The sequence below is a fragment of the Anomalospiza imberbis genome, chromosome Z, assembly GCF_031753505.1.
Source record: "Anomalospiza imberbis isolate Cuckoo-Finch-1a 21T00152 chromosome Z, ASM3175350v1, whole genome shotgun sequence".
NCBI classification, from domain to species: Eukaryota; Metazoa; Chordata; class Aves; order Passeriformes; family Viduidae; genus Anomalospiza; species Anomalospiza imberbis.
In genome coordinates this window covers 70,828,175-70,855,456 of record NC_089721.1, presented here as the reverse complement: position 1 = coordinate 70,855,456, position 27,282 = coordinate 70,828,175, and the positions used below count along the sequence as shown (strand labels likewise).

The following is a 27,282-nucleotide window of genomic DNA, read 5'->3' as shown; positions in this document are numbered from 1 at the left end:
TGAAATAAATCAGTCATTACTAATTTCAGCTCTGCAGTGGTTTGCCTTTTCAGTAGCTGCTTGAATTCAGATGTTTTAAAGAGAGTGAACTCTGTAAATTATAAATAACTCTGTGAACTCTATAAATAACACAGCATTGTTTCACTGTTATTTTCTAAATGTATTATAGAGAAGTAGCCAAAGTATCTTAAGATCCCCCCTGAATTTGAGATTTGTAAACAGTAGTTGCTGCAAATTACACAGAAAGTTTATTGGAAATGTAGGCAGGATACATATTCTAATATATATATATATATATATATACACAAATTATGGTAGATTTATGTATTATAATTTGAATATTTATCTTATTACTGACAGAACACAGAACAGTCTTGAGGCATTGGTTATAGGGTTAATGGCACACATATGAACACTATTTCTGTACTTCTCTGTCTGCCTGCACCCAAAGCAATAAATAAAGGATCCAGAAATGGTTACATTTTTTCTATAAAGGAAAGTCCTGTTCAAGATTAATCCTGCCAAATAAACAAAAAAGAAAAAAAAAAAAAGCAACTATGGTGTTGCTTATTGTTCTCTGACCTAAACTTGCATTATGCTATTCTCACAACAGAACATACATGATAGACCAAGGACCATGAGTGTCCTAAGTGGTTTGACTCTGACTAGTCAGTCATTTTCTCCAAAATAGCTTTAATTGTATTACTTTTCCTTATTCATTTCTGTTCATAAAAACTTCGGATAAAACTGTAGACACGTTAAAAAACATGGGAGCAAACCTGTAGGGGTGCTGTGTTGAATTTTAGTTGTCTTGTCAATACAAATAGACCTGTTTAAAATTTTGTAATTTGTCTCCAGACTCATTGCAGTAAGTCTTTTAAGGGGGCTTTTGGAAATTTCCTGCTGTGCCTGAGAGAATTCTGACAGTTGTTAGAGATGAAAAACTGAAAAGTGGAGGTAAATGTGAGGCAAGTGCTGAAAGAGAAACATTTGACATTGAAGGGGGTATGCTGGGAGACAGAATAAATGGGTTAAATATCTCTGTCTTAAATGTTTCCTGTTTATACTGCTGAAATATGCATGCTTTCAATGCAAACTCAAAGCCAACAACTCCTTTATATTAACATACATTTGCCATTTCCCTCAGTTATCAAGAGCTTATAAAAATAAGATGCATATTAAGATGCATATTTCATGTGGAATGCATGTGCTTGAAGGATGAACATGGCTTTGGAAGGATTTTTGAAGCTTAAGTCAGGTTTTTCTTAGAGAACTTCTGCATTCCTGCTGTAGAGTTTATAAACTTATAGACAGATCCTTTCCAGCATGAACTTGGGCTTTTTTTTTTGAAGCAAGTTGAAGCCTGTAATAGAGAAGGTCCTAAATGTCATTCTCTGCAGGAAAACTAAACAAAACAGATGAGTGCTGTATCAAGTATTTACAAATTCCCTCTGTGCTCCCTTATAATAAGGCAAGATATAAATATTGTAAATTCATTTGAATTAGGGCACTTGACAAAAAATTATTGTGAAGATGTGATCCTGAGTTTGATGTTCTGTTTGTAGCTGGGGATCTGTTCTCAAGGGGTAATGTTCAGTCCTCCTGGACCCCTTCCCATATCAGCTGAGGAAAAATCACCTCTCTTGAAACATCAGCCCACTGGTGACAAAGAGCATCCCAACACCCAGCCATGGCAGAGACTGGCATGTAAAAATCCAGTTACCTCTGTATTTAACACCCTGAATTCCTCTTTTCTTTATCTTGTCTCAGTTCTTGTGGTTCTTCTGCAGTGGTGGTGGGATCAGCAGGTATGCAAATGTGAATGAGCTAATTACTTGTGAGGGGAGATATTTGATTCTTCGATTTGCTTTTCCTTTAGTCATTTAACTGTTTATACAGTTTGTACTTGGGCACAAAGAGTGCTGTAAACCAGGTAATTATATCAGTGACTTGTGTAAACACAGATCTCTTTTTGTACAGTGATGGTCTTGGTTTAAACTTTGTGTTCATTAACACAGTAACCCCTATTAAATATGGGGTCTTATTTATGATTAAATTAAACTATTAGAGCTATTTTATGATTAAATTAGAAGGTAACCTTTTGCCGTCTCTTTTATAGTGATTTTAGAAGTTATTTGTGGAAAAGCACTTTCTAGAAAGTACACATAAATATTCTTATGATTTCACCTTCTTGTTGCATCCAGTATTCTCAAGATGTAATGAGCTAAGATCTAAAACCAGATTTGATAAGGGGTGAGTGGAAATGGTAATGAAAATTGCCCTGGGGTTTTCCTGGTATTTCTGGAAGCACACACTGCAAAATGCATGGGGAAATTATCATTGTTAGGAACTGATGAGCAGTGGCTTCGCAGTTTTTTAGGCAGCTTTTAGCCAGATGCCAGAAACTCCTGCAAATCACCGCTGGCTTCGTGGTGTTCAAAGCCTGCCTAAATGAAGAGATGAGTAATTAAAAGTACATTGTAAATAAAATGAAGGGCCTAGGTGGAGGAAAAAGTGAAATTGGCAAAAGTTGCTGATAAAGAAATGGGGGATTTCATCACAGGATCCATTTGTCACCTGTAAATTGAGCTCTAACAGAAAGTAGCTGCTTAGGTCATCCTTTATGAGCTGCACTGGGGACTGATCCAGCTGTCCTGCCCTGCCAGACCAGTGGGATACACCCACTCTGCTCCCTGGATTACAGTGGGCAAGGGTCCTGGAGGGTTTACAGAAATGTAATGGAGAGAACAATTGATGATATTTTAGATCTGGGAATAGCTGTTGTGACCAAAATCACATCTGATTCACTGGTAACTACTGGATATCAAATTTGGGAAAGGGTTCTTGAAAAGAACTGTTGGAAGTTTTCAGAGCCCCGTGTCAAATAAGGGTTATTTCTGAGCAGTTCGATGACATTTCAGTTGGTTAAAATGTGTTTGGTTGCACCCAAATACCCAAAACTTTTGGAAAGGAGAGTAAGGTATATTACAGAAAAGGGTTAGGTTAAATCTGACATTACTCAGTGCAAAGACTGGGGTTGAGGGTGCAGTGGGGGATAAATAATTGAGATGTGGTGCACAGACTGTGGTCTCATTAAGAGTCCCTCCTGCTGGTGTGCAGCCCCTCCTCACTTTTTTACAGCAAACCTGTAATATAATAGGGGTAGTTTTTGGATGCCATGGTTTGCTCTCATTTTAAAGTGCCTGTTTTGATTGGTGCTGGTTTTATTCCGAAGGAGCATAAATGGCCATTGAGTTAAATGAAACTGAGTTGTATTAAGTCAACCATTAAGGCAACCATCAGGTCTCAAAGTCCTCAGGAAGATTTTTTTTCTGTTGTCTCTCAAAGTGCTTACAAATGATACAGTGCCACTTCACTTCTTACAAATGCCTGCCTAGCTGAACCAAGAACAGCCCCGTGTTCCTGGCAAAGCAGTGGTTTTGCACCAAGAACAGGCTTTAGTGTTTAGCATCTGGCTGCTAGTTACCATCTTTTTCACTCAGAAGCTTCCAGACTTGGGGAAAAAAACAGACCAGTTGTAGACTTTGTGAAGTCACTAATGCTTCTCTGTGCTGCCAGCAGATGTTGATGAGTGCACATCAAACCCCTGCTCCAATGGGGACTGTGTCAACACACCTGGTTCCTATTACTGCAAGTGCCACACAGGTTTCCAGAGAACTCCTACCAAGCAAGCCTGCATTGGTAAGAAAACTGCTCCATTTCTGCTGGCATTGTAGATGTTCTGACCCCTTGCATCAGACTCCATTTGAATTTGGAAGATAGGAGTGCAATCTCAGTAAATCCCAGTGTTAAATCAATTGGCATTCTAGATCTGGGCTGCCGCCTCATTTGATTTGTTGTTGTCTTTTAATATTTATCCATTATTCTGGAATATCCATCTGGGGAATTTCCCAGACAGGAGTTCTTAAAAAAAAAAAAAAAAAAAAAAAAAAAAAAAAAAAAAGACGGGTGCTTTTTTGTGTATGCATGCAGTTGAAAGTGTGAGTAAGTTTTTAAAAGTATTCATGAAGAAATTGCAAAGCATCACAAAATGTAGCATTTGCTGTACATGTCTGTAAAAATAATATTTTTTCCTGGTGCAAGGAGACTAAATTCTTAACTTACTTTTGAACTTTTTTCTAAGTAATGTTTAAGTGATGTGCCAGTATTTTTCAAAGCAATAATTATCTCTAAATGCATTTTTATCTTAACTGTAGTTCTCCATTTGTGTAGGATTTAGTTTATTTGGCTTGGTTTGTTTTTTATCTTGGCTTGGTTTGTTTTTTCCTCCCCTTAGATATCGATGAGTGTGTTCAGAATGGTGTTCTTTGTAAAAACGGGCGGTGTGTGAACACTGAGGGAAGCTTCCAGTGCATTTGCAATGCTGGGTTTGAACTGACTACAAATGGAAAAAACTGTGTGGGTAAGGACCCTTCTAAAGAATGGGGCAGGCATTAGCTTGGTAGTTCTAGAAATTGTACTTCATGCTACAGGTAAGGATCATTGAAATTACCTTTTTTGAAATACTGTGAACTTAGGGGCCCTCCATTCAAATAGTTATTGTACAGAACCATATGATCTCAGGGAAAATTTGAGATAAGTTTTGTTTTTGAAGCTGGACCTCTCCTCAAGAGTCCTAAGAATAATGTTTTTCTATAAAGCTTCACAGCAAATGATCTTTAAGTCAGCATTGCTGAAGAAAATACATGTTTTTAATTTTGACTGCACCATGTCAAGAAAACACCTTGCTAGATAAACAACAAGCTTTATTCTCCCAGGCAATGGAAGCTTTTTATCCTCTCACGTGTGAAAGAAAGACACACCCTGTTCTTTCATACACAGTCTGCTGAAACATGCAAAGCAACTGATCACATCATGGTAAAAAAAAAAAAAATGCTGCTTTTTCTGTGCAGTGAAAACCCTTGAGATACTCTATCAGAGTCAGGATTAGAAACTAATCTTCAAGTCAAAAGTATGCCACGCCAGTCCTGACTGATTATTTTCACTGTGCTGTCTTCTGCAGGGTGAGAAACTAAAAGCAGTTTTCTTTGCAATGTTTTGTAGACCATGATGAGTGTGCCACGACAAACATGTGCTTGAATGGGATGTGCATAAACGAGGATGGGAGTTTTAAATGCATCTGTAAACCAGGATTTGTCCTGGCTCCAGATGGACGTTTCTGTACTGGTATGTGAAATTTGGGGCGGGGGGTGGGTATTGATTGAAAATGGCTTTTCCTGTCTGTTCATCCCTGCAACAGTGGCAGCCTGGTCATGTGGATTGAGTCAATGCTATATAACAGCTTTCTACTCACTACAGTAGATTTCTTTAGCTGCCTGGAAACAGATCCTTTATTTACTGAAAGAAGTATTTAATAGTGTTAGGAAAGCCACACTGATCAATAAATCAGCTTCTGAAAAATCCCACTGGAGCAATGTAAATACATCAAAATATTCAGGCCCTTTGTGAAATGGTAAAGTGAGCAGCAGTATGGTAAATTTAAGAGGTTTGAAAGATTTTACATTGATGAGCCCCACCCCCCTCCCCGCCCACACATTTTCCACATGATTATTCTGATAATTCAGAGTGCATAGCACTTGAGTAATTTTATGGGCCACACAGCATTATAAAGTTTTTAAAGTGCAATCACTAGAAACCTCTATTAAACATTTTAAGAATGATTAGCTGATTTAGCTTCAGTTTCAGCAAGCTAATTGAAGATACCTGTTGCTGCCCATAGAGGCAGTTTTGAGCTTAAGCCACTTCCAGTAAATCATCTAAATTGTTAGTCTACTGAATTGAAGTTAATCCATTTCTACTAGTTGTGCTTTTCTTAATAACATGCAGTTGTGCTTAGAAATTGATGACAACTTAAAAGTTCTTTGAAATTAAAATTAACCATCATAAGGATATTTTGTGTCTAGTGCTCTTTAGCCATACTTTAATGCAAAATTAAAATATCATGGGATGGGCAAAAGGGAAAATTTATCGTTGATTTTGCTTGATGTGGACCATGAAGTACCTCTAATCCTACAGTTCTTCTGCATGTTTTGGGGATTTTTTGTTTCTTTGTTTGTGCAGCTGAAATTTTGATTATTCCAAGATTAAATTTTTATTAGAAATAAAGGAAAGATATTGTTATCTGCTATCATAAAGTAAATGGATAACGTTGTGAAACTATTAGCTGTAATCTTGCTTAAAACCAGACTGATTGGCTAAGTGTCTTGCCTCCTCTTAGATATTGATGAATGCCAGACATCAGGAATTTGCATGAATGGTCATTGCATAAATACTGAAGGCTCATTTAGGTGTGATTGTCCACCTGGCTTGGTTGTTGGAGTTGATGGTCGTGTGTGTGTAGGTAAGTCAAATTAATTCCTTTTTTCTTCATAGAAAAACAAGTGGGATTATTAGGTTAATTAATTATCAAATGCATCAAATTATTTCCTTCCGAATAATGTTGACATCTTGTTTGTGGCAATCCCGTAATCCTATTGTTAAAAGACAAGAAACTTAATTCCCTCTGTGGAATTGGAGAGGCAGTACCTCTTGTTTACCTGTTAACTCATATAAAAGTAAGCTTAAAATGCCTACTCCTCCTGGCATCTGCTTTTGGTTTTGAGACATACCCTTTCTAGTCTGATGAAAAATAATATTTTGCCATGTAATCAGCCTTTTAGCCTCTCAAATGGTACTGGTTGGAATTTAAGAGATTCTTCACTAAGCTCTGCTAGGAGCTCTGGCATATCTTCAGGGAGTTCTTGGGACAAAAAATGAATAATTTTCAAGCTGATGAATTAAAAGAAGTGTGGGGGGCAAGTATTCAATCCCTTGTTCTCTGCTGATTGCTAATGAGGAGGGAGGAGAGGAATAAATATTTGACAGGGCTTTCTGAGAGTTATGATACTGTGTGTACTTTGCAAAGTTCCTTAATTTAATCCACAGGAGATACCATCTTTTCCCTATGTGTATCAGAACATCAATTCTATATCCCCAAAATTTCTCCTTCCCCACTGCCTGCATGTGTCTGTCATCAGGCACGTTAGTGACCAGAGACTCTACAAGAATCATATTTGTTAATCAGTAATTAATCATTAATGACTGTTCTTGCTGATGGACTCAGGGATGTTGTATCTGCCTTTGTCTTATCAGCATATTTCCAGATAAGGGAAAAACAGACAGTATCACAGTGAACTTGGAGGTTCTCACACCAAAGGGATGGGACATACTAAATCCTTGTGTTGCTGTAACCAGCTCATTCCAAATAAGATTTCAGATGGTGCTAAAGTTCAAAATTCTTTAAAACAAAATCTAGGACAAGTGTTTCTTCCAAGTGCCAGCACAAGGTAGCCCCTTCTGTTACCACTTCAGCTTTAAAAGAGCATGATAAAAACTGAGATTGGCTTAAAAACATAGGCTTAAAAAAAGCTAAAACACATTCTCAGTCTCTCAGTTAGAACCCAAATTTTGTTGTTTTAAGTAAATTAAATGTTGTAGTAATCAAAACTGTACTAAAGACTGAACCAACAAAAGCAAGCTGTGTTCCCTCCTGTATAGTAGCTGAGTTGCTTTCTTCTGGTTTATTAAAAGTTTGGAGAAAAGCAGTGAGAAGTTAAACAATAAGAAAAGGCCTGGTGTACTGTTTTAAATATTGGAATTTCACTGCTCAGTGGCACACCAACAAAACCAGATTTGAGTACAGGCTGTTCAGTACCGTTTTGTGTTCCAAGTTGGCCTCATCTTTACCCCTGTCAGTGATACAGCTGCAAAGAATCAATACAGTACTCAATTTTCTGTGCTTTCGTTTACCTAATGTTGCCACTGTGCTAGCAGCAAAAGGCTTGACAGGTTGGCCATCATCTGTGATTTATTTATCTGTCATTTATTTAGAAGTTATGTGTTACACAGCTTTAAGGTTTACCATAAAAGCTTGCATTTTCAACAGGAACTCCCTTCATAGGACAAAAAATCTTAAAGCAGAATCAAGATCTAGTTGGAAAATTCATTAAAAAAAGATGATGTAATTATTCCAGCCATAAAGTAACACAGCAAATTTCAAATACTATATAGCAAAATATCCTCACACATGACTTGAGAATAGAATTTCCAAGCCAGTCCACTGTTCAGAATTTTGTATGTGTGTTTATACCTAATCCACATGCTGTATTAACTACAGGAATTCTGTGTCTGGCTATGCTATTCATGCTATATTGCATGACCTAAATAATACTTTTCAGACATTCTGGCTGCTAGAAGATCATTGGCAGTTTGAAAATTAATAACTTAAATTGGACATCTTGTAAGAGCATTCCTACAAGTCTGCTAGGTAACTAGCATGGAATATAAAATCTAAGAGCCCACAGTTCAGTTGTCCCCTCTTTCTCTGAGCTCTGTTTTACTTCTGAATAATGACCTTGGTCCTGGTGGGAGTACACATAGAAAGAAAATGCTGTTTTACTTAGTATTTATAGGTATGGCAGAGTCAATCACAAAGTGTTACACAAGCTTGAAAAAGGTACAGCACAGGGGAACAAATGCTTGAAAAAGGAACAGTTACAGAGTCATGGAACAGCTAGATAAATACTTGGAGCCAAACTTCCAATATTTGAATATTTGCAGGCTTTTTAGGTTTGGCTGTACTTCCAGCTGCAGCTCCATGCTTGGACACCTCAGCTGGCTCTGTGTGTGAGCGCGTATCACCTCAGAACTTATGCTGAGCTGTGGCTCCAGCTTCACACAGTGTTGTTTGTTCTCTGCTGAGACACCTCTAATTACCTCTGCCCAGTGCCAGAGTCATGCAGGACAGAGCAACTAAGCTTTATTTTACCCTGGTAATTTTGTAGAGCCAAGTGGATAAGTGTTTGTCATAAGCCTGATTTGCCTTTCTAAGGCTCCTGGATGGGTGCAGTGACTTTCCCCGAGTGTGGGTCAAGCACTGGTCCACCTGATATTGACCACAAATGTGGTGATGATAATTTTTGTAGGTATTGAAGAGCTACACTGCCAAAATTAAGAGTGTAGAAGTGCCATGCCTTGGGACAGAGTGGAGAGTCCCATAAACAGGTAAACAGCATTAGCAATGGTAATCTCTGATCCAGGGCAAATAATAAAATCTTGTTGCTCTGAAATGAGTAGCCAAAGGCTAATCAAACTAAACATGGGGAGCAGCACAGGTTCATTAGTAAGTGCAGACTCAGAATTGTTGTGGAATAGAGAACCTGAGCTTTGTGAGGTGCCTGCAGCAATTGAATCATCCACAAAGAAGTGCCTGTCCTTCTCATTCTTGCTCGTAGCACAGCCCAAGAGGGACATTCTCCCTGTCACACAATTGCTGTTTTGCTCATGGGAGAGCCACCTTTGTGCTTCATCCTTCATGGGCTTAGTGAATCACTGACTGTCTAGATCAGACTGTTTTCTTGTAACTATGCATGAGATTGTCCCCAGGTTCTCTGTGTCACTTCTCTAAAAGCACTGATATGTGCTGAAGCACTTGTTTTCTTGTGCAGAGCAGTTGCTCAGTACATCTGTAGCTTCCTTCAGCTACTTCCCATGCTCCACATCTTCTAAGACCTTCCTCCAGAGTATTTCTTTCACACTTTCCAGTCTTCTGTCCCTCTGCAGTTTCCCTTGGTGCCATTTCCTTCCTTTGATTTGATTCTCCATTCCCTCACAGACACATTACTAGGGGTAAGCCTCCCCTTCTGTGACAGGGCAGTGATTGAAGTCCCTTTGTTCATGGCAGAACTTGTCAGGGTGGCAGCTGGACTTGTCTGAGTTGGAGGGAAAGGATGTGATGCCACTAATTATTTTGCAGAGTAAATTAACAGACATTTATTGCGTGGAAGTCGTTGACTGTTTTCAAGCATCGTAATGTTTTCCTGATGTCAAGTGCAAGTGAGTTGTACTGGCTTCACCTAGATTCTTGGCAAGGAAAAAACTCTAAAATCTAGGACATGTGTAGCTGTGCTGCAGAACTATCTGTTCCATGGGATACCAAAAGCAGGAGAAAACATTTATTTGCAGGCAGTATTGTTATACAGGAGCCAGCTTACAACACTCAAAGGGCCGACAGAACACATAAAGAATTGCCAGTTCTTATTTGGGTTGGCCCTGGATAGTCAACATTCACTGAAAAACTTCTCATGCAACTTTTCTTTGTTGTTTTGGGGTCATACTTCAAGCAAGGAGCTGTCTGGATTCCCTCAAACCCGTTTCAGTTTCTGAGTCCACTCAGGCTCATGTCCAGGCAACAGTGCGTGGTGGTTTTACTGGGGGACTGACAAGGAGCATAAATTAAAGCTGTGTTCTGTTCTGGCCCATAAAGATACCTGAAACAAAGAGTATTTCTGCAGCTCCTATAGTGTCCGTAGAATTTTAAGAGTCAAAAGTAAAGGCTATTTTTCTGTATCCTGCAGTTCTCAGCTACACATTATTAGAAGGAGTGTCCAATCACATGCTTGTTCAAAGATCTCTAATATTATCCTGTAAGCAAAGATGGGAAAAAGCATTGAAGCTTAGAAAGACCAAAACCAGAAAAGTACAACAAAACCTCAAATATATGCATAAAAAGCAGTCTCAGAGACATTCTCATACTTCTTGGGTAAGCATAGGAGATGATTATTCCTGTAAAGGTAGGTGTGGAGTGTGTGTCTTGGAAGATGCTTCTTCCTGCATCTCACTGGTCAAGGCTCTCAAATTGATTTATGTGATTAAATCAGCTGTAAATTGGCAGTGACTACATGGTGAGTCTTACAGGTGTATGGTTGGCCTGTATAATTTTTCTGCTGTCTTTTCTTGGCATGATTTTTGGGTTTGAGGAACTTTCAGGTCTTCTGTGTTTTGCTTGTGTGATAAGTGGTGGTTTATCCAGGCCACCATTTCCAGGCCTCTCCCCAAGGATGGCACTTTATTTTCCAGAGTTTTTAATCACAACCTCCCTGAAGTTTCTCATAGTCTGGGCAGTATCACTGCTTTCCTCACTGCCTAGATGTGTGTAAAATTTGCTAGATTGCTCTTCCCAGCTAGATTTTGAGGCCTCTTTGGTGTGCTAAACCAGCACAGATGCCTGTTTACGTATGAACCAATTAAGGTGGTCATGTCACATAAATGCTGGTCTGAACAATCTGCTAAAATTGCACTTCTGTTCATGATTTTGTAAATACAGCTGGAGACCATGCTCCTCCTTTCAGAAGCAGGTATTCTCCCATATAATACTAGCCTTAGGCTGCTGGTGAGTTATCCTGCCTGAGGAACCATTTTGGACATCAGAGATGTCTGTGGTACTTCCCAAAGGGAAGAATCAGCCACCACATGCTGATCCAGGCCCTTCTGTGTTTCTTACTGGAATATTTATTTGTGGATTTACAGAGCTGCTTCAGGGTGTGGGTCACCTTTGCTGGGTCCTTTGGAATGCCTTTGAATTTAGTCACAAAATCCTGCTTTAGGTGGGTTGACAGTGCTCTGGAGGAAGCCCCAGGAGGTAACCACGCTGAGAATTGGCCTTGGTGTCATCAAGATAATTAAGGCAGTGCAGATGTAGCCAGTGTGACCTTTTTGTTGACCAAAAATAAGGGGTTATAGCTTTTGGGATAGTATGCATGCATTCCACTCTGTCTGTAAGGAAATAATTACTTCTTCCCTTGTCCTTTTCCTTTAGATACTCATGTGCGTAGCACGTGCTATGGAGCCATCAGGAAAGGGCTGTGTGTCCGTCCCTTCCCTGGTGCTGTGACAAAGTCTGAGTGCTGCTGTGCCAACCCTGACTATGGCTTTGGAGAGCCGTGCCATCCCTGCCCTGCTAAAAACTCGGGTACAGTTTTTATGTTTCTTTGAGTGGTACAGTGAACATACAGACTTTAAACAAAACTCTTGTTGAGATCACATTGTTGATTTATTTCATGCCCTAAAGAAAAGTGAACAGGGTGAATTTGGGTTCGTGATTTAAGTGTTTGCTATAAGCAATAATTCTTGCAAGAGAATAAGTAGAATTCTCCAGTGAATCTGTAAATTTCCTGGTCCAGTCAATCCAGATTAAAAGAGTTGGATTATTTCTAGAAATCTGTATTTCATTTTATAAGAGTCAATTCTCTAAGTAAACCTGAGAATTGATTTAAGAAAAAATCTCTTGACTACAGAGCTGAGGTGATGCATCTAGGACAGAATTACCATTTAGTATTGTTCTCTGAAGCAGCAGAAAACTATTTAGAAAAAAACAAGTAAAACTGACAGTGTAATTAAAAGCAATAACTTGAGAGGACAGTCATGTCAAGACTGTAAGGAAATCACCTCAGTTTTTAACTCTGGTCATCTAATTTTGGTTTTATACATATATATGGAAGTTCAGGATGGAGTGCTACCTTACAGATTTAACTAAATTATCTGTAAATTGTTATTTCATGTGAACATTGATATTTTGTTAGTTACACTGTAGAAAAATTACATTGGAAAAAAAATCATGTGGGTTTAGTATAGAACGAAAGAAGGTGAAATACTGGAAATAACATTTTCTTTTCCCCAACATCTCCACCTCAACTGAGCAGCTGAGTTCCATGGCCTGTGTAGCAGTGGAATAGGTATTACTGTTGATGGAAGAGGTATGTTGCATATTTTCTTTAATACTTATGGTTGTCCTGGTTTGGGGGAAATTTTGGGAGGAAATTTCTGAAGTGTTTTTTTCTAGAAGGCAAATTTAAGAGGCCCCTCCCCCAGGCAGTTCAGGAGGTAAATTCCTTTCAAGAAAAGTAGAAAAAAATCGTTTATTTAACAACATTTTGTTGTTAACATTGAAATTTTGTTACACTGAAATTTTAACAACTAAGTAACAATTCAGCACCATAAAATCACCCCAGGACAGTGATTGAAAGTTTAAAAAAAGTCCTCAGAATTATATTATTTGATAACATTGGAGTTTTTAACTTCAAGATTAATATGTTAATTTTAGTACTTTAATTCTCAGACTACAGTATTTGAATGTTGTCTAGAAAAAAGGCTGGAATTAATTCTCTAGAAGAGTGGATTTTGCCTGACCCTCTCAAGAAAAAAAAAAAAGTAATCTGTGTCAGAGTTCTGACCTATGGGGTTTTTTTCTTTTTGTTTGGTTTGGGTTTTTTTTTTTTTTTTGAGATTAGAGATTTCTTCAGATTAGGAATAAAACAGTTGTCTCTCATTTGGCAGGAGTCACTTGCATTTGCAGTTGATTTTCAGTCAGCTGGGATAGTAATAGAGCAGTTTTTCCCTCCAGATCCAGTGCTCACTCATGGATTGTTTCCATGGACAGATTGTATCTCTGTAGAGGTAAAAATTGGAAGGGAGCTTAACTGAAAAAAACATATCCTTATGAAAAAATGTCCTGAAAGTGACCACTTGCATTTAGTATTGGGAACGCTAAAGCTCCAGATCCTTTTCCTAGTACCACAGAGAGGGGGATTTTAAAAAAGAATGGCTGAGCCAGGTCTGAAGCAGGGGCAAAGCATGCTGCAGCTGCCAGATAAGTAAAATGGGTTGAAGAAGAAATAGGAGAATATAGGAACGTAAAATTTATTGCTGGGTATTTGTCTGATGTGTTAATAATTATCCTTGTCAGCACTAAAGCTCATATTCTAAGCAGCAGGAACAGATTAAGAGCTCCAATCATTACATTTAGTAATACCCTAAATAACTTCTAAAAATAGCACTTAAAGAAATTCTGTTTCTGTTCAGTACTGTAAGTATCTGCGTTTTTTTTTTTTTTCTTCATTGCTTAACATGCTTGTATGAGTAAATTGAAACCCATGGAATTTATGAATTCTCTCTGATTACTTTTCAATGAATTATACATGGTCCATTCAAGAATCTCTGAATCTCAGAGAAATAGTGTCAGCACTCAGTAATACTGTTGTACAAGCAGCACCCTACCCTATAAGAATTTGCATGCAGCCTGGTAGAGAGGTTCATGTGTCCTTTTGGACACATGCAAAATACAGTTTGTCATTAAAACATTGAAACAACTGTGCTGTCTAGCAAGTGCATGACAAAGATCATTCATGTCTCAACTGAAGTCCTCTTTTGTTCAGGTTTCTAGAGCAAACACAGGGTTCTCTGTGCCTCTCTGTGCCTCAGCATTGCAGCCAATTTTCATGCTGCTGCTCCTGTCTCTATTTTACACTCCTTGTGTGGCTTGTCCCCAAGATCCAGACATGTCTAGTGAGCTACAGAATGCATTTTGCTCTAAAGAAAACACAAATCTGAAGTGGCATGCCAAATCGTATTCTCTTAAAGTTTTTCAGATGTCTCATAGCACTGAGTTTTATCCAGGGGTAGCATGTTTTTTTTTTTCCAAATGCATATATGATTCAATGTAAATCAGTTTCTAAACTACACTGTGATTAAAGAGGAAATGTTCTTCACAAAAAGTTGAGCCCTACAAGTATAAAACAAGTCTTTCATGAAGCCACAGCTAGGCCAGCACCCTTTCTTTCCAGGGTTTGGGAAAGGAACTATTTAAAATAATGGGCTTACCATATGAGAAGAAGGAAAATATTGAAAAACCCTCTTTTCCTCAGAGGCAAGAAGTATTAAAATTAGTCTGTTCCTCTTCTTACAGTTCATATGAATATTTTGGGCTTTTCCAACTACTGCAGAAATTTTATATGGAACTGTAAATTCAGGGTATATAGCTCATCCATCATCCTATTCCGTCTGTCTGAGAAAAATTTTAAATTTCCCTCAAGTTCTTACAGGACTGAATATGCCGTAGTTTTGACCTATGCATTACTTCTGTGCTCGGAAAATTTGTGTGTCAAGTAATAATTTATAACTTCTAACCTAGATCCCTAAACCACAGGCACTGGGTGCACAGGATAGGTATTTTGCATCAAGCTTTTTCTTACAAGCATGTAATTCGTGTCAGCTTAGGTTGGAAAGGATATCTGGAGGAGATCCAACCTAACCTTCTGCTCAGAGCAAGGGTATCATAAAAGTTGAACCGTTTCTCAAAGCCTTGCAAGCTGGGGGAATTTGGAAAATCTCAAAGGATGGAGTTCCCATGGCCTCTTTGAAATTAAATTTCCACTGTTGTATCTTGCAAGTGTTGTCTCTTGTCATGTCATTTTGCACCTCAAAGAAGTGGCCCCATCTTGTCTGTAATCATCTGTTAAAATCAGGGAAGTGCTGTTAGAGGTCCCTCTGATATTCCCTCTTTTCAGCTGAACAAATCCAGTCCCTTCAGCCTCTTCTTACCTCAGGCACTGATTCTGCTGAGGGAATTTAACCACACTGACATGAGCTGTGTGTAGTCCAGGAGACATTTGGAGCACTCTTGAGGGGAAAATTTCTTAATCCAGGTGATAGTTTAAACAGAGCAGAGGCATTACTGGACACGTTGATTACCAGCGCAGATGAATTAATGAAGTAATTAGTGATGTCCAGACTGATGGCAGCCGGGACTGCATTGGTCATGCCCTGTAGGAACTCATGCTGAGTTGAGGGGTGTGGGCCAGGTGGAGGGTAAAGGTAGCACCCTGAATTTCATGAGCATGAACTCCCAGTTGCTCAAGGCATAAGTGAATGGGATTCCCTGGAAACTACCCTCAGGTTTAAAAGAGTAGAACAGAGATTTGAGGATGTTTTCCTGAGATCACAATAGCTCTCTCTTCACATGTGTAAGAAATCAGGCAAGGAGGGGAAAGACCAGCATGGCAGAGTAAGGATCAAACTGAAGTGTAAGAAGGAAATGCAGTGTCAGTGGAGCCAGGGAAGAATGCTGTGAGGAATAGAGGAAGGCTACCCAGATGTGTAGGCATGGGATTGGGAAAGCTAGGGCACTCTGGGGCTGAGTTTGGCAAGGAGTGCCAGGAGCATGACAGGCTTTGATTGGTGCACAAGAGGCTTAAAGAGTGGGCCCATGTAAAGTGGCCCAAAACTGGACGCAGTATTCCAGGTTTGTCCTTCTAGTGTCAAATAAAGGAAAATAATAACCTTTTTCAGCCTTTGGGCTACACCTGTGCTGTGCCTTGGCTCTGACTGAGAGCTCCACCATCCAGTCAGGTGTTGCCCACACCTCTCACAGGAACAGGTCTGTCATACCTGGCAGTGTCTGATTATCTTCTGTTGTTGTGCTAATGCAGATATTAACGAGTGTGCTTTGGATCCTGATATTTGCTCCAATGGGATTTGTGAAAACCTGCGAGGCAGCTATCGCTGTAACTGCAACAGTGGCTACCAGCCTGATCCTGCTGGAACCAATTGTGTGGGTAAGTTGTTGGTTGTTTTTTTTATTGTGGCTGAATTACTTATAATTTCTTTGGTGCTTGTTTGATCTGACAGAATTTAGGTCGCAAGACATCTGCTTCTTCAAGCTACAATCAAAATGCAAAAAACTTGGAATGATGCTTTTCTCAATCACTGCATAATTGTTATTCTTACTGTATATTTTACATACTGTATATTTTTGTATACTGTATTTTTTACTGAGTTGGTTTTTGAGATGTGTAAGCAGGAGGTAACATTGCAGGTTTCACTCTCCATCTAATTAATTTTATTATTCATGACCATATATGAAATCCAGTGGGGTTTGGTTCTTTTCTTTTGGGAATTCTTACATCCAGAAAAAGTGTGTTATGCCACAAGCGTGTTGTGCAATCATGTTGCTTATAGCCTTGTAATTTTAAGCAGAAAGGCAAAGTTTGTTTAAATTAAAAGCTAATGGAAATCTCTCAGAAACCATCAGGATGTCCAAAGTATTGTCCTTAAATACTGTGTTTATTTTTGTAAATTACTGCTCTCTGCATTTAAAGATTTACTGACCTGTCACTGCTGTTTGTGCTCAGCGAAACTCCACCAGTTTTGCTTGGGAAAACCTGGTCTATATAGCTGTGGTATAGTTTTCATATCAAACATTCCTTCCTGGTGATGCAAAGCAAACACAAAGTAAAGAAAGTGTCTCCTTTCATCTGCTTGAATAAAGGAACTTTACATCTAGTTGCTTCCTAAAGCCCTAAATATGACCTTTTGGCAGGAAAAGCACTGCTGCAGAAAAGTGTTGGTGTTTTTATTTTTAAAATACTTCCTGTAATATTCATTCTCCAAGTGGATTTTATGGGAAGGGGTATTATTTAGCTAGTTACTCTTGGGATTAGGTAAGTGCTAGAATAATCTTTGTATTTACTTAAATAAAGATAAAACTGACTGAATGTGAGGATGTGTTTATTCTTGGATAGAATTTTTCCGTAAAAGAATTTAAGTGTGAGCACTCAGATAAAAGGTTGAAAGATTTTAATGAATGACACAGTTTATGAGTTGCCAGGAAATAAAAATGGTCATCAGTCAGAATGCAGGCAGTACTTTTGTCAGGTCTGTGTGGGTTTAAAGCCTGAGCTACATTGTTCAGTGTTTTTACAGAGCATATCACAACAGATTACAGTCCAAAATTGAAGTTATTCTGTGAGATTCTAATTAAATAATGCATTCATCACACTGCATAGTTTGGGCCAAAGGATTTTATGGAAACAAGCTCAAAATTGCTCTAGAAAATGTCAGTTTACAAATTTGTGCTCCTTTCCTTGGTTGAAATCAGATGAAGTTAGATTAAGGACAGGTTAGTAAAGAAGAGCTTTTTCTCATTCATGACTTAAATCTTGGATTCATCATCTGGGGAAATTGAGGCTTTGTTGTTGAATCCTACAGGAATAAGCACAGCTTGAAATATCTAAAGAAGTTGGGGAAACCAAAATTCTCCAGATTGTAATTATATTGCATTCTCACTTTTCTTCTTTATTTTTAAACTTAAAAACTCTCAAAAAATCTGTTGGATTTAAGATTTCAGTTGCAGTATTAAGTTTGGGAAATCAAACAGTCAATAACAAGGAGACAGCCTGAAGCAGGATGAAATGTCATGTCTATTCCAACTTCTCTTATCAATTTTCCTCTTATAAACATAGGTTATTTTAACATGTGGTGGGCATTAAAGGAAAAGGCTTAAAATTATATTTTTTCTTCTTTCATAGAATAATTAGTAGGGCAACAAGGAAGACACATTACTTTGTGTTAGAATTTTTTTCAGTTAGTTTAAGGGGAATTCAGGGAATTATGTTACTATATGGGGTTTTCCTAGTCAATGTGCTTGATATCCTGGTCTTAATCATCGTTTTTTTAAATACAGGGTTCTCTGGAGGGGATGTGTATGTGTACTCTTGAGATGGCTGCCATGCATGAACCATACAGGATAGATTTTAATCCACTTCATGGATAACAAAAACAATTTTAGCTTATAAAACAGAGTTAGAACAGTAATTAACACACTGCTGTTTTGGTGTTTAGATAAAAGAAATGATTAAAATACTGTTTTCTAAGCAAATAGACCTCCATGAATTTATATGGTGTAGTCATACAAATGACAAAGATCATTGTCATTTGACCAAGGTCATTGATCAAACTCAAATGACCAAGGTCACTGCAGGAAAACATAATTATTCTTTTAAGACTAACTGTGAACTAATTTTTGAGTTTGCTAGTGGAAAAAAAAAAACCCCACAACTTTAAAGTCAGAACAGGCATTTTTTTGCAGTGAAAACCTGAAAGTGAATTAGAGCTTTGAAAGTCAGAGGTGTCATTTTTGGTCACGGTCTGTCTCCTGTCCCTGCAGACGTTGACGAGTGCTCTGTGAACGGGCTGCTGTGTGACAACGGGATCTGCCGGAACACCCCGGGCAGCTACAGCTGCTCCTGCCCCAGGGGTTACCTGTTCAGCTCGGAGACGGACACCTGTGAAGGTGAGGCACCTGCACGTCCTGTCAGATCTGTTGTTTTTTCCGTCACGTCAAAGCGGAACTGTCATGGGAGTGGTGGCAGATACCAGAGAGGAAAAGAGAGAGCTGTGATGTTGCATAAATTTTCACATTTCTCTTTTAATTTCCCTGCTTTTTAGTGTGTTAGGTGTTGATGTTAAATTTCTTTCAAAGTAATAATTTAATTTTATATGACAATGTTTTCCTTTGCTTAGCTACAACATTTTTAAACTACAATACGTGCTTGCCTTTGATCATGTAGCAGGAACACCATGCCTGCCGTTTAGGGAAATGCAATTGTCTCGATCAGAGTCTCCTTTTTCTTTTCTCCCTTCTTTTCTCCCTTCAGTTTGTGGTGATCTGTAATTCTAGATCAAATCCTGTTATCTGTGATGCATTCCAGGACCTGGGTATTACTGCCTAGTTATACTTAAATTGTCCTTTATTTTCACAGTATAATCAAAATTGCTTTCTTATATTACTACTTAACACAGATGTTAAAGCAGCAAAAATGTCATACAGCAGAAAATAATCGAGAAATTTTAGTTACTTATAAAAAAACAAACATGGAAAACTGTACCAAAAAAGTAAAATTGGAAGCATTATCTTATATGCCAACTCTTAATTAATATTTGGAGTGGTAGAATTTTAGTGGTCTTCTCCTTTATTTTTTGTTTGGTTCCACAGTCTGTAAATCTCAGTATTTGTAATCATTATAAAGTTTTTATAGTACATGGTTTTGCATTTCTTAGAGTGATGCGAAAGCTGTAGTTCTTTGTTGGAAAACACTTGTTACGTGAACCACTGTAATCATCCAGATTTTTCTGAAGTGGTGGAAGATAATATTGTCCTCAGCTCATTATTATTGATCACGTAGAAATTACTGCCATACAGCTAAGCAAACACATAGTAAGGAAAGTGATAATGTTTTAAATTCTGGCAGTATAAATTCATTCACATGCTCTGCACAAAACAACTTCAACCCTTCTGTGCAAACGAAATTGCATTCCTTTATATTTTAATACATGTGGGTTTCAGAGGACACCTTTAGAATTTAGTTCTTACTCTTTTTGCATGTTACAAATTGGTACCACTTGTTCAGAGTGGGGCTTTTCTTGTGCCAGCCCTTGTGGATTTACAGAGCTTTCTGTGCCAAGTTTTCTCAGTGCCTATCTGCCCACACTGCTGAGGAATTTATTCTCCGGCGTCTGTCTGTGTGATTAGTGTCTTGTGCACTGGAAGATTTCTGTCTGTGAAAACAGTGTACTGTGTGCCCTTAATGTACATGTTTTTTGAGGAATCTTCTAGGCAGAGAAATTGATGTCGTGTGGTAAGGGGAGGTGCTCACTACCAAGAACATCACAGCATAAAACACTGACCTAAAGCTGGGTGGATGAGAAGCCAGAATGCAGACAACCCAGCCAGTCCTGCTGAAATAAAATGTATCTGTATTTTCAAACAGTTAACATGGATTTATTTCTTAATGGTGACGATACTATTATTATTAATACATCTTGAATCTCGTCCTTAGATTGATGTCTAAATCTAGCCAGTGAGGTAAAAAAAGCTGGTCAGGTGGGGTTTTGTGTAAAAGTGTCTGTAAAACCTATTAGAAGTGTTGCGTTTTTACTCACGTTGGGTAGGCAGTACTAATGCTGGGTTGGCAGCAGATAAAAAAACCTGCCCAAATCCTGTTTCTCATAATTTGTTTTGGAGTTTTAAGTTCACCGGTTGTAAAAACCTGCTGTAGTCAGGAACTCTGTGTTGGGCACTGAAAACGCTCTGATGCTTACTACTCACCAAGAAATTTTTAATATTATTCTCAACAGCAACTCTGAAGAAACAACAAAACTCTGGTTTTGTTTGTAGTTCAACTGAAATTTTTTATCAGTTTGTTGCGAGGAGTAGGAGACTTGTTTGAGGCACCAGAGTCTGTGAAAGTTGAGATTTTTATGACAAGCTCCATGGTTTAGTTTGTGTTTCCAGTGACATAACTAGTTAAATGTAAACCAGATGTGCTTTGAAGTTCATTTCCAGGAATGTACAATGAACTGTTTCAATTTTTCTTTCTCTGACGTTTACAATGTACACTCACTTCACTTAAGAGAAAAAAAAAAATTAAAACACACCTCAATAAATATCTCCATGCATAGCAGGTTTTATTTTACCGTACAAAATAGTGTTAAAATCTATTTGGTTTGTTGCTTGCTCTTTTAAAAATTACCATTTAGTACTATTTTGAGAAGCTGTAGGGAAACAATTTTTGGAGTTGGTTTACATTGGGCATATGATACTTTTTCACTTGATTCAGCAGTGCACTAACGCTGAAATGCACTTAATACCATCTTTTAATTTTATTTTTCTTTCCTGGATGGCGATTTTGGGAGGTAGTCAATACACTATTATCAGCCTATTGCTATCCAAATTTATTTAGCTTGGGGTTTTGCTTCTTTTTTTTCTTCTTACTTAGCATAGTTGTAAAGCATATCAAATGCAGAAAGGCCTAGAGCATGGCCCACGAAGCCAAGAGAGCTGACTCTACTTTTCAAAAGTGTTGAATTTTGGCTCCTCTATCTCCACTTACTCCTTTCTTTGGTTGCAGTTTCAGGGACATTGGCTTCCAGGTGTGGCCCTCAATTATTTTTGTCAGGTTTTTGTTTAAACTCTGAAAATTTGAAACAAAAAATGTCTTTTCTTAGAAGAAAATTAGTTGTAATTCTACTTTGCTAAATGCCAGGGAAAATCAAAGATAGGCATGATAACCTCGTATTACCCCCATAAATGTGAAGCAGTTTAATTTTCATGCATCTTCTTGAACTGATGATTTGGATAGTGGCACCTGTCTGCTTTTTACTTTGTCTTGCACATTAGTTGTGTCTGTGCAAACCTCTGTGCGAGGTCAGCTGCCAGCTGTTTAAACAGTGTGACACTTGACATGAAAATCACCCATTTTCAGCTTTAAGTACCTACACCGATGATGCCTGGACGCTCATGGAAATTTCTCTCAAGTTGCAACTTAGTAAAAGAGGGGAGGAGTCTTTTCAATTTTTTTCTGACCTTTTTTTATTAAAGCTAGACAAACTTCTGAAAGCAAGGTGGCAGATGGAGAGGAAGCAAAAGTGTGTCTTTGTCCCAGAGCATTTCTGTATTTCTATTCAGAGGATTATTTGACATAGAGTAGATGCTTAAGATTACTTTTTTTTTTTTTTTTTTTTTTTTTTTTTTTTTTTTTTTTTTTTGGTGTGTGTGTGTCAGAGTGATTTATGATTTTAAGAACCACTTTTGTTTCTCTGCAAAAGCAGCAGAGAACACTCCCCACCACCAGGTATTGCTGGCTGGGGGAAGCCAGAGAGTGGGAAGCAACAGAGGCAGGTAGCATTCCCTGGGTAATAAAAACTGAGGTAATAGAGTATAGAATATATCCACGGGGAGGAAAAGGCCTTGGTGCAGAGCAGATAATTGCTGGTGAGAACTCTGGATTGCCAGCTTGGATGCAGAGGGACTTGGGAGTTTAAGCCAGAAGTGGGAAGCAACACTGGCTGGCTGGGGGAAGCCAGAGAGTGGGAAGCAACAGAGGCAGGTAGCATTCCCTGGGTAATAAAAACTGAGGTAATAGAGTATAGAATATATCCACGGGGAGGAAAAGGCCTTGGTGCAGAGCAGATAATTGCTGGTGAGAACTCTGGATTGCCAGCTTGGATGCAGAGGGACTTGGGAGTTTAACCTGTCAGAACTAACAATAAGGCACATTGTCCTGACCTGATGAAGCCTCTTAGATTTTACATCCGTGTCTCTGTGTATGATTAATCTGTAAAATGGGCAATCCACAGTTTAAAATCAGGCTTCAGAAACATAAACCTCTGTCATTGTTTAGAAAATAGCTGACAGTGTAAGACAAGTCCTGTTTGCTCTTTGTAGATAAGTCCATTAAGTAAAGGAGCTGTTAAAGCTGGGTTTTAAATTAAGTGCTCGCTTTTGGCATGAAGAGAGACATCACAGTTTCCAAAGTTTACTGATTCTGGGCATTTTTATCTCTCTCACCCTTGCTTTTTTTTTTAATTAATACATGCATATTATTATATATATTTGGAAATGTATTGCTTCCTGTGATGCACATCTCTAGTGAAATGAAGGCTTGATGCATTATAACAAAATAGCGAATTGCATCTCTTGGAAAACTTGAAAAAAAATATGGAGGACATTTCAATTTGTCTTGAAAATGATCTCTTGATGCTATAAATATCCCTAGTGCTTAGCTAGATCCTACATTAGGTTATAATTAATTTAAATTAAGATGGTTTAATTTATAGATACTACAAGATACTCCTCAAGCACTGCTAGCAAATATAAGCAAGCAGCAAACATTTTTTACTTCAAGTCTGCCAAAGGGAACTGGTTGGATTAGAATGTATGACTTGATTCAGGATACATATAAAAAATTAAATTGGTTGGGTTCAGAAATAAATGGTGGATATGCATCAACAGTTCTTCTTGGAGAGAATATGTTTGTATTGTTTCAATCTTAAAACTGATTCCACTTAAAAGAAAAAAATCAGCAAATAATTCTGTCTGCAGGGGTCCTATTCTTGCATGTGAACAAGTTTTAAAACCTCACAGGGATAATAAACAGGATTTTGGGGCTAAAGAGAAGTACAATTTACAGTATTGCAATTACAACTGCTATTTCTTCAGTGTTTCCAAAACTAGAGAATTGCAGCCAGCATTGTGATATTTTGCTTCTGTCAGGGTTTTCTTAATTCTTCTCATGGAGCCATAAATGGCAGAAACAATGAGGGCTTTGTTTGTGCTCTGCATGGTGTGGCTGGGAATGCATTTGCATTCTGTGAAAAAAGAGTTTTGTTTTCTCACAGAACAGTTACGGCTGATACTGGAGAACTTTATGGCCCATGGTGTTGGAAATTAATTGTCCTAGTAGAAAAGGGCCATTTAATTAACACCTCCAAAATATGTGCACTTCAAAATACAGGCTACCTGTCTCTCCCTGTATCTTTTGAATGCCTTGCTGGGAAGGACGATGGGCAAATATTTCAGGCAGTCCTGGCCCCTCACAGTCCACAAGAGCATTTGGAGAGTATAAATTACTGTGTCATACTTCCCAGAAGCACTCTGTAGTTCTAATAATGCCTTTTGTTTCTGGATTACAGACCTAAACGAATGTGAAAGCAGCCCATGTGTCAATGGTGCCTGCAGGAACAACCTTGGGTCGTTCCACTGTGAGTGTTCATCTGGCAGCAAGTTGGACCCTACAGGACTGATTTGTATTGGTGGGTGTTTCCTCCTTTTATTTTCCCTTTTTACAAATATATATATATATATATATATATATATACACACACACACATATTCTACATGTATCTAAAAATGTTAGCATCCTTTGAGGATTCTTTTGGTAAAAAAAGCAGAATGCTGCAGAGATTTTATTGGAGTAAGCAGCGACAGTTTTGTGCAGGATGTCATTGGCATTATCTTTGAAAGCCATTCATTAATGTGGTTTTTTTTTTCCTTGGCTTTCTAAAAAAATTCAAAAGGCTTGCATCTTCTGTACCTTGCAGGTGTTCATAAGCTGCCATTGTTTCATATTCTTTATGTAGCATAATTGAAATTATTATGGGATATGTGTGGTGCTCCAACTGTATTGCAGTGTCATTAGTAAGTGGGTGTCATTATTAAGTGGGTGACGCTAATCTTTTGTTTTCATATGGATTTGTTTGTCGTTTTTCATTTGCATTTTCTTGTCAGGATCTTCTTAAGGCGGAAAAATGAATGCAAAGAATAAAGCTGCTATTTAATTATGGACTTCTTCCATGTCTTAATATGTTTTTTAAGTGAATGTTACTTTTGTGCCCAAAGCTTTCTCTTATATTTCCTTGTAGCATTACTAGCTGGTGAAGTTTATTATTGTTTTTGTAATTTTCATGTTGTGATAATTTCTTGACATAACCACACTAACCTATGCTTTTTGTACCTCTTGTGTTCTTACATCCAAAGGGGCCACCAAGTTCACCAAGAGCCTAATTATAAGTGTTCTGGATTTACTTTGCAAATAGTTTTTGTTGTATTGTTTACAGTATGAGGTCCCATTTGGCCTGAATAGCAGTGATAAATAACATAAAAAACCAAAAAAAATTAGCTGAGTAGTCAGATAAAAACGGAAGAACAGGATCCAGCTACGTACTGTGAGCCTAATAAGGGTCAGAAGTAGAGCTGATGCAAGACATACAGATTTTTACTGCTACAGCCCAGTTTTTCCACCTTGGTCAAAATTTTATTGGCATTGGAAGCAATGAGAGGAGGGCAGGCTGGGTTATTGAAAAATGAGTGAGGGGCTGGAGATTACAGGGGACTTACTGTGTAGAAAAACTTAAAAGTGTTCTTATCAAATGTATGCCGTTTTAAATCTCAAGCTGATTTTCCTCCATTACCCCTGTAGAGAAAAACCTGAATATACTGGTCCTATTTTTTAATCAGATTGCTTCTGTAAAGCATTGCTGTAACAACAGATATCTTATTCCTAAACATAAATGAAGGGCAAAAATAGTATTGAGGCTTAGGATTTTTTGTGTTCTGCATGGGAATGATCAAAGTAAGGTAATGTCCGATTCTGACAATTTTTTTTTTTTTTTAACTTTCAAATTTTCTCTCATGTCAGAACCAGAATCGGTACCACATTATTCAGCGTAGATATGAGCCATTTGTCTCTTTCTGTGAGCTTTCCTGGGCAGAGAGAGAAAAATCCCTTGCTCAAATTACAGTCATTTGCACTCAGATTTAAGCTCAAACCTTCAGCAAATCAGAGTTGTAAGTTCAGCAGTTATAATAAAAACTTTCAGCAATGATATTGACATACTTTGCTTGCCCTTAGGCAGCTTTTGCAATATTAACACCGTGCTCAGGGAGGGAAAAAAAGGGGAATTGTTTTTGAAGCATATTTGAAGTATACAAGTGTTTCATTGCTATTTTGGGAGTTGCCCATACCTTAGGGATACTGCCATTTGGGCTTTTTGAAATACACATTTTTGCATGCTTTTTACACATATTTTTGTCAAGATTTTTGGAGTTCATACAGTGCATAGTAAGTACAATGCCATCTGCCTGTAGAATGCATATATTCTTCTTCAAGTTGGAATCAAAGAGATAAGAGGAATGCTTTGATGTTGGATAATAACTCTTTCACCAAAGATATTTGTCTGGACAAAAGAGATGATGCAATATAAAGGAATAGCCTGAAAAGGATAAGACAGGCAGTCTTTGGCAGGATCGTGTGGATGAGGCTGGTGTGAGCAGAAGCACCTGCTAATTTGTGGAATTTAAATAATTTTTGAGATACTGGTTTTGATTTTTTACTCCTATAAAGTAGGCAAGTAAAAGGAAATAATGTTGAGCTCTGTATTTATGCACCTGTTCAAGTGCTGAGCTCTGTCCCACATGTTTGAGACCAATGTTAACCTAAATAATACAATCGTTTTACACTTAACTGTTAATGAAATACCCTGCCCAGTTTCTGGGGCTGATTTCACTTATATGATTGGGTGAGGTTTTTTTCCTGTTGCTTTAACTAAAGAAAGGTTGTGCTCCCTGTGGTCCACATAATTTTTTTAGCATGACAACTTGGTAGAAAAGTTGAAGCTATTTGGAAGAAAATAAGTTGGAATGATTCTGTCTTAAGCACGTTGTTCCTGAGCATGAGGTATTGGTAATATGTCTGGTTTTTTGCACATACAATGCATGTAAATCTTAAACCCAAATCCTATTCTCCTTTCATTATTCTTCAAACTAAATTTGTCTGGGTCACTTTGAACTCTTGAGTATGCACCTACATTTAAATCCTGCCCAGGCTGTTCTCCCATTTTGGGTCTGACCTTACAGGCTGCTTTTGCTGTCTGATCACCAATCCTTGAGACAGGATTGCCTGTCTCAAGAAATGTTGTACCATTTGAGAGTAACCTTGTTAAGGTAGGGAAGTGTAAAAGTGTTGAAGGTAAAACTTACAAAGTATGTACCTGATTTGAGATCTGACTGACTTTTCAAAGTGTAGATAAGCAGCAGAACCAAACCCCTAAAATAATATAGAGCACTCCTACCTACCACGTTTTATTTTTTTTTTCAAACTTCCTTGCTTCCTTCTCTTGAAGACTTCCCTTCAAGAGAGACAAGAAGACCTGCATTTCAGAAAGGGCTCAGGCAGTCACTTGGAAAAGGGAATCCCACTTTGGGATCTCTGCTTTTTTATGTTTTAGATGGATCAGCCACTAGCTGAAATAAATTATTTAATCCACTGCAGTGTCTGAAAGACCTCTGCCAGCTGTGGGACCTGGATTGAAAAATGCCTGAGGCAGTGTGGCTTGTTGGTCACCTTCAGTGGTAGTGCTATCCCTTTACACCAGTTCTAAACTGAAATGTGTACAAAATTACTCTTATGGAAGCTTTTTCTTTTTAAAGAGAGCCTGTGCTCCTTTGGTATTCTGCCTGCTGGTGTCATGGACGTGGCATGCCAGCTCTTC

The 27,282-nt window shown here is 38.1% G+C and overlaps 1 protein-coding gene across 1 annotated transcript in view; it reads left to right on the top strand.

Annotated features, from left to right (window-relative positions):
• FBN2 (fibrillin 2) overlaps positions 1-27,282 on the top strand; it is a 118,051-nt gene that overhangs the window by 36,817 nt on the left and 53,952 nt on the right. The window contains exons 12-20 of the mRNA XM_068177548.1: positions 3,583-3,702; positions 4,298-4,423; positions 5,065-5,187; positions 6,239-6,361; positions 11,657-11,809; positions 12,540-12,593; positions 16,104-16,229; positions 18,620-18,745; positions 23,926-24,045. Coding sequence (XP_068033649.1) covers positions 3,583-3,702; positions 4,298-4,423; positions 5,065-5,187; positions 6,239-6,361; positions 11,657-11,809; positions 12,540-12,593; positions 16,104-16,229; positions 18,620-18,745; positions 23,926-24,045 — 1,071 coding nt within the window. The remainder of the gene's footprint in view (positions 1-3,582; positions 3,703-4,297; positions 4,424-5,064; positions 5,188-6,238; positions 6,362-11,656; positions 11,810-12,539; positions 12,594-16,103; positions 16,230-18,619; positions 18,746-23,925; positions 24,046-27,282) is intronic.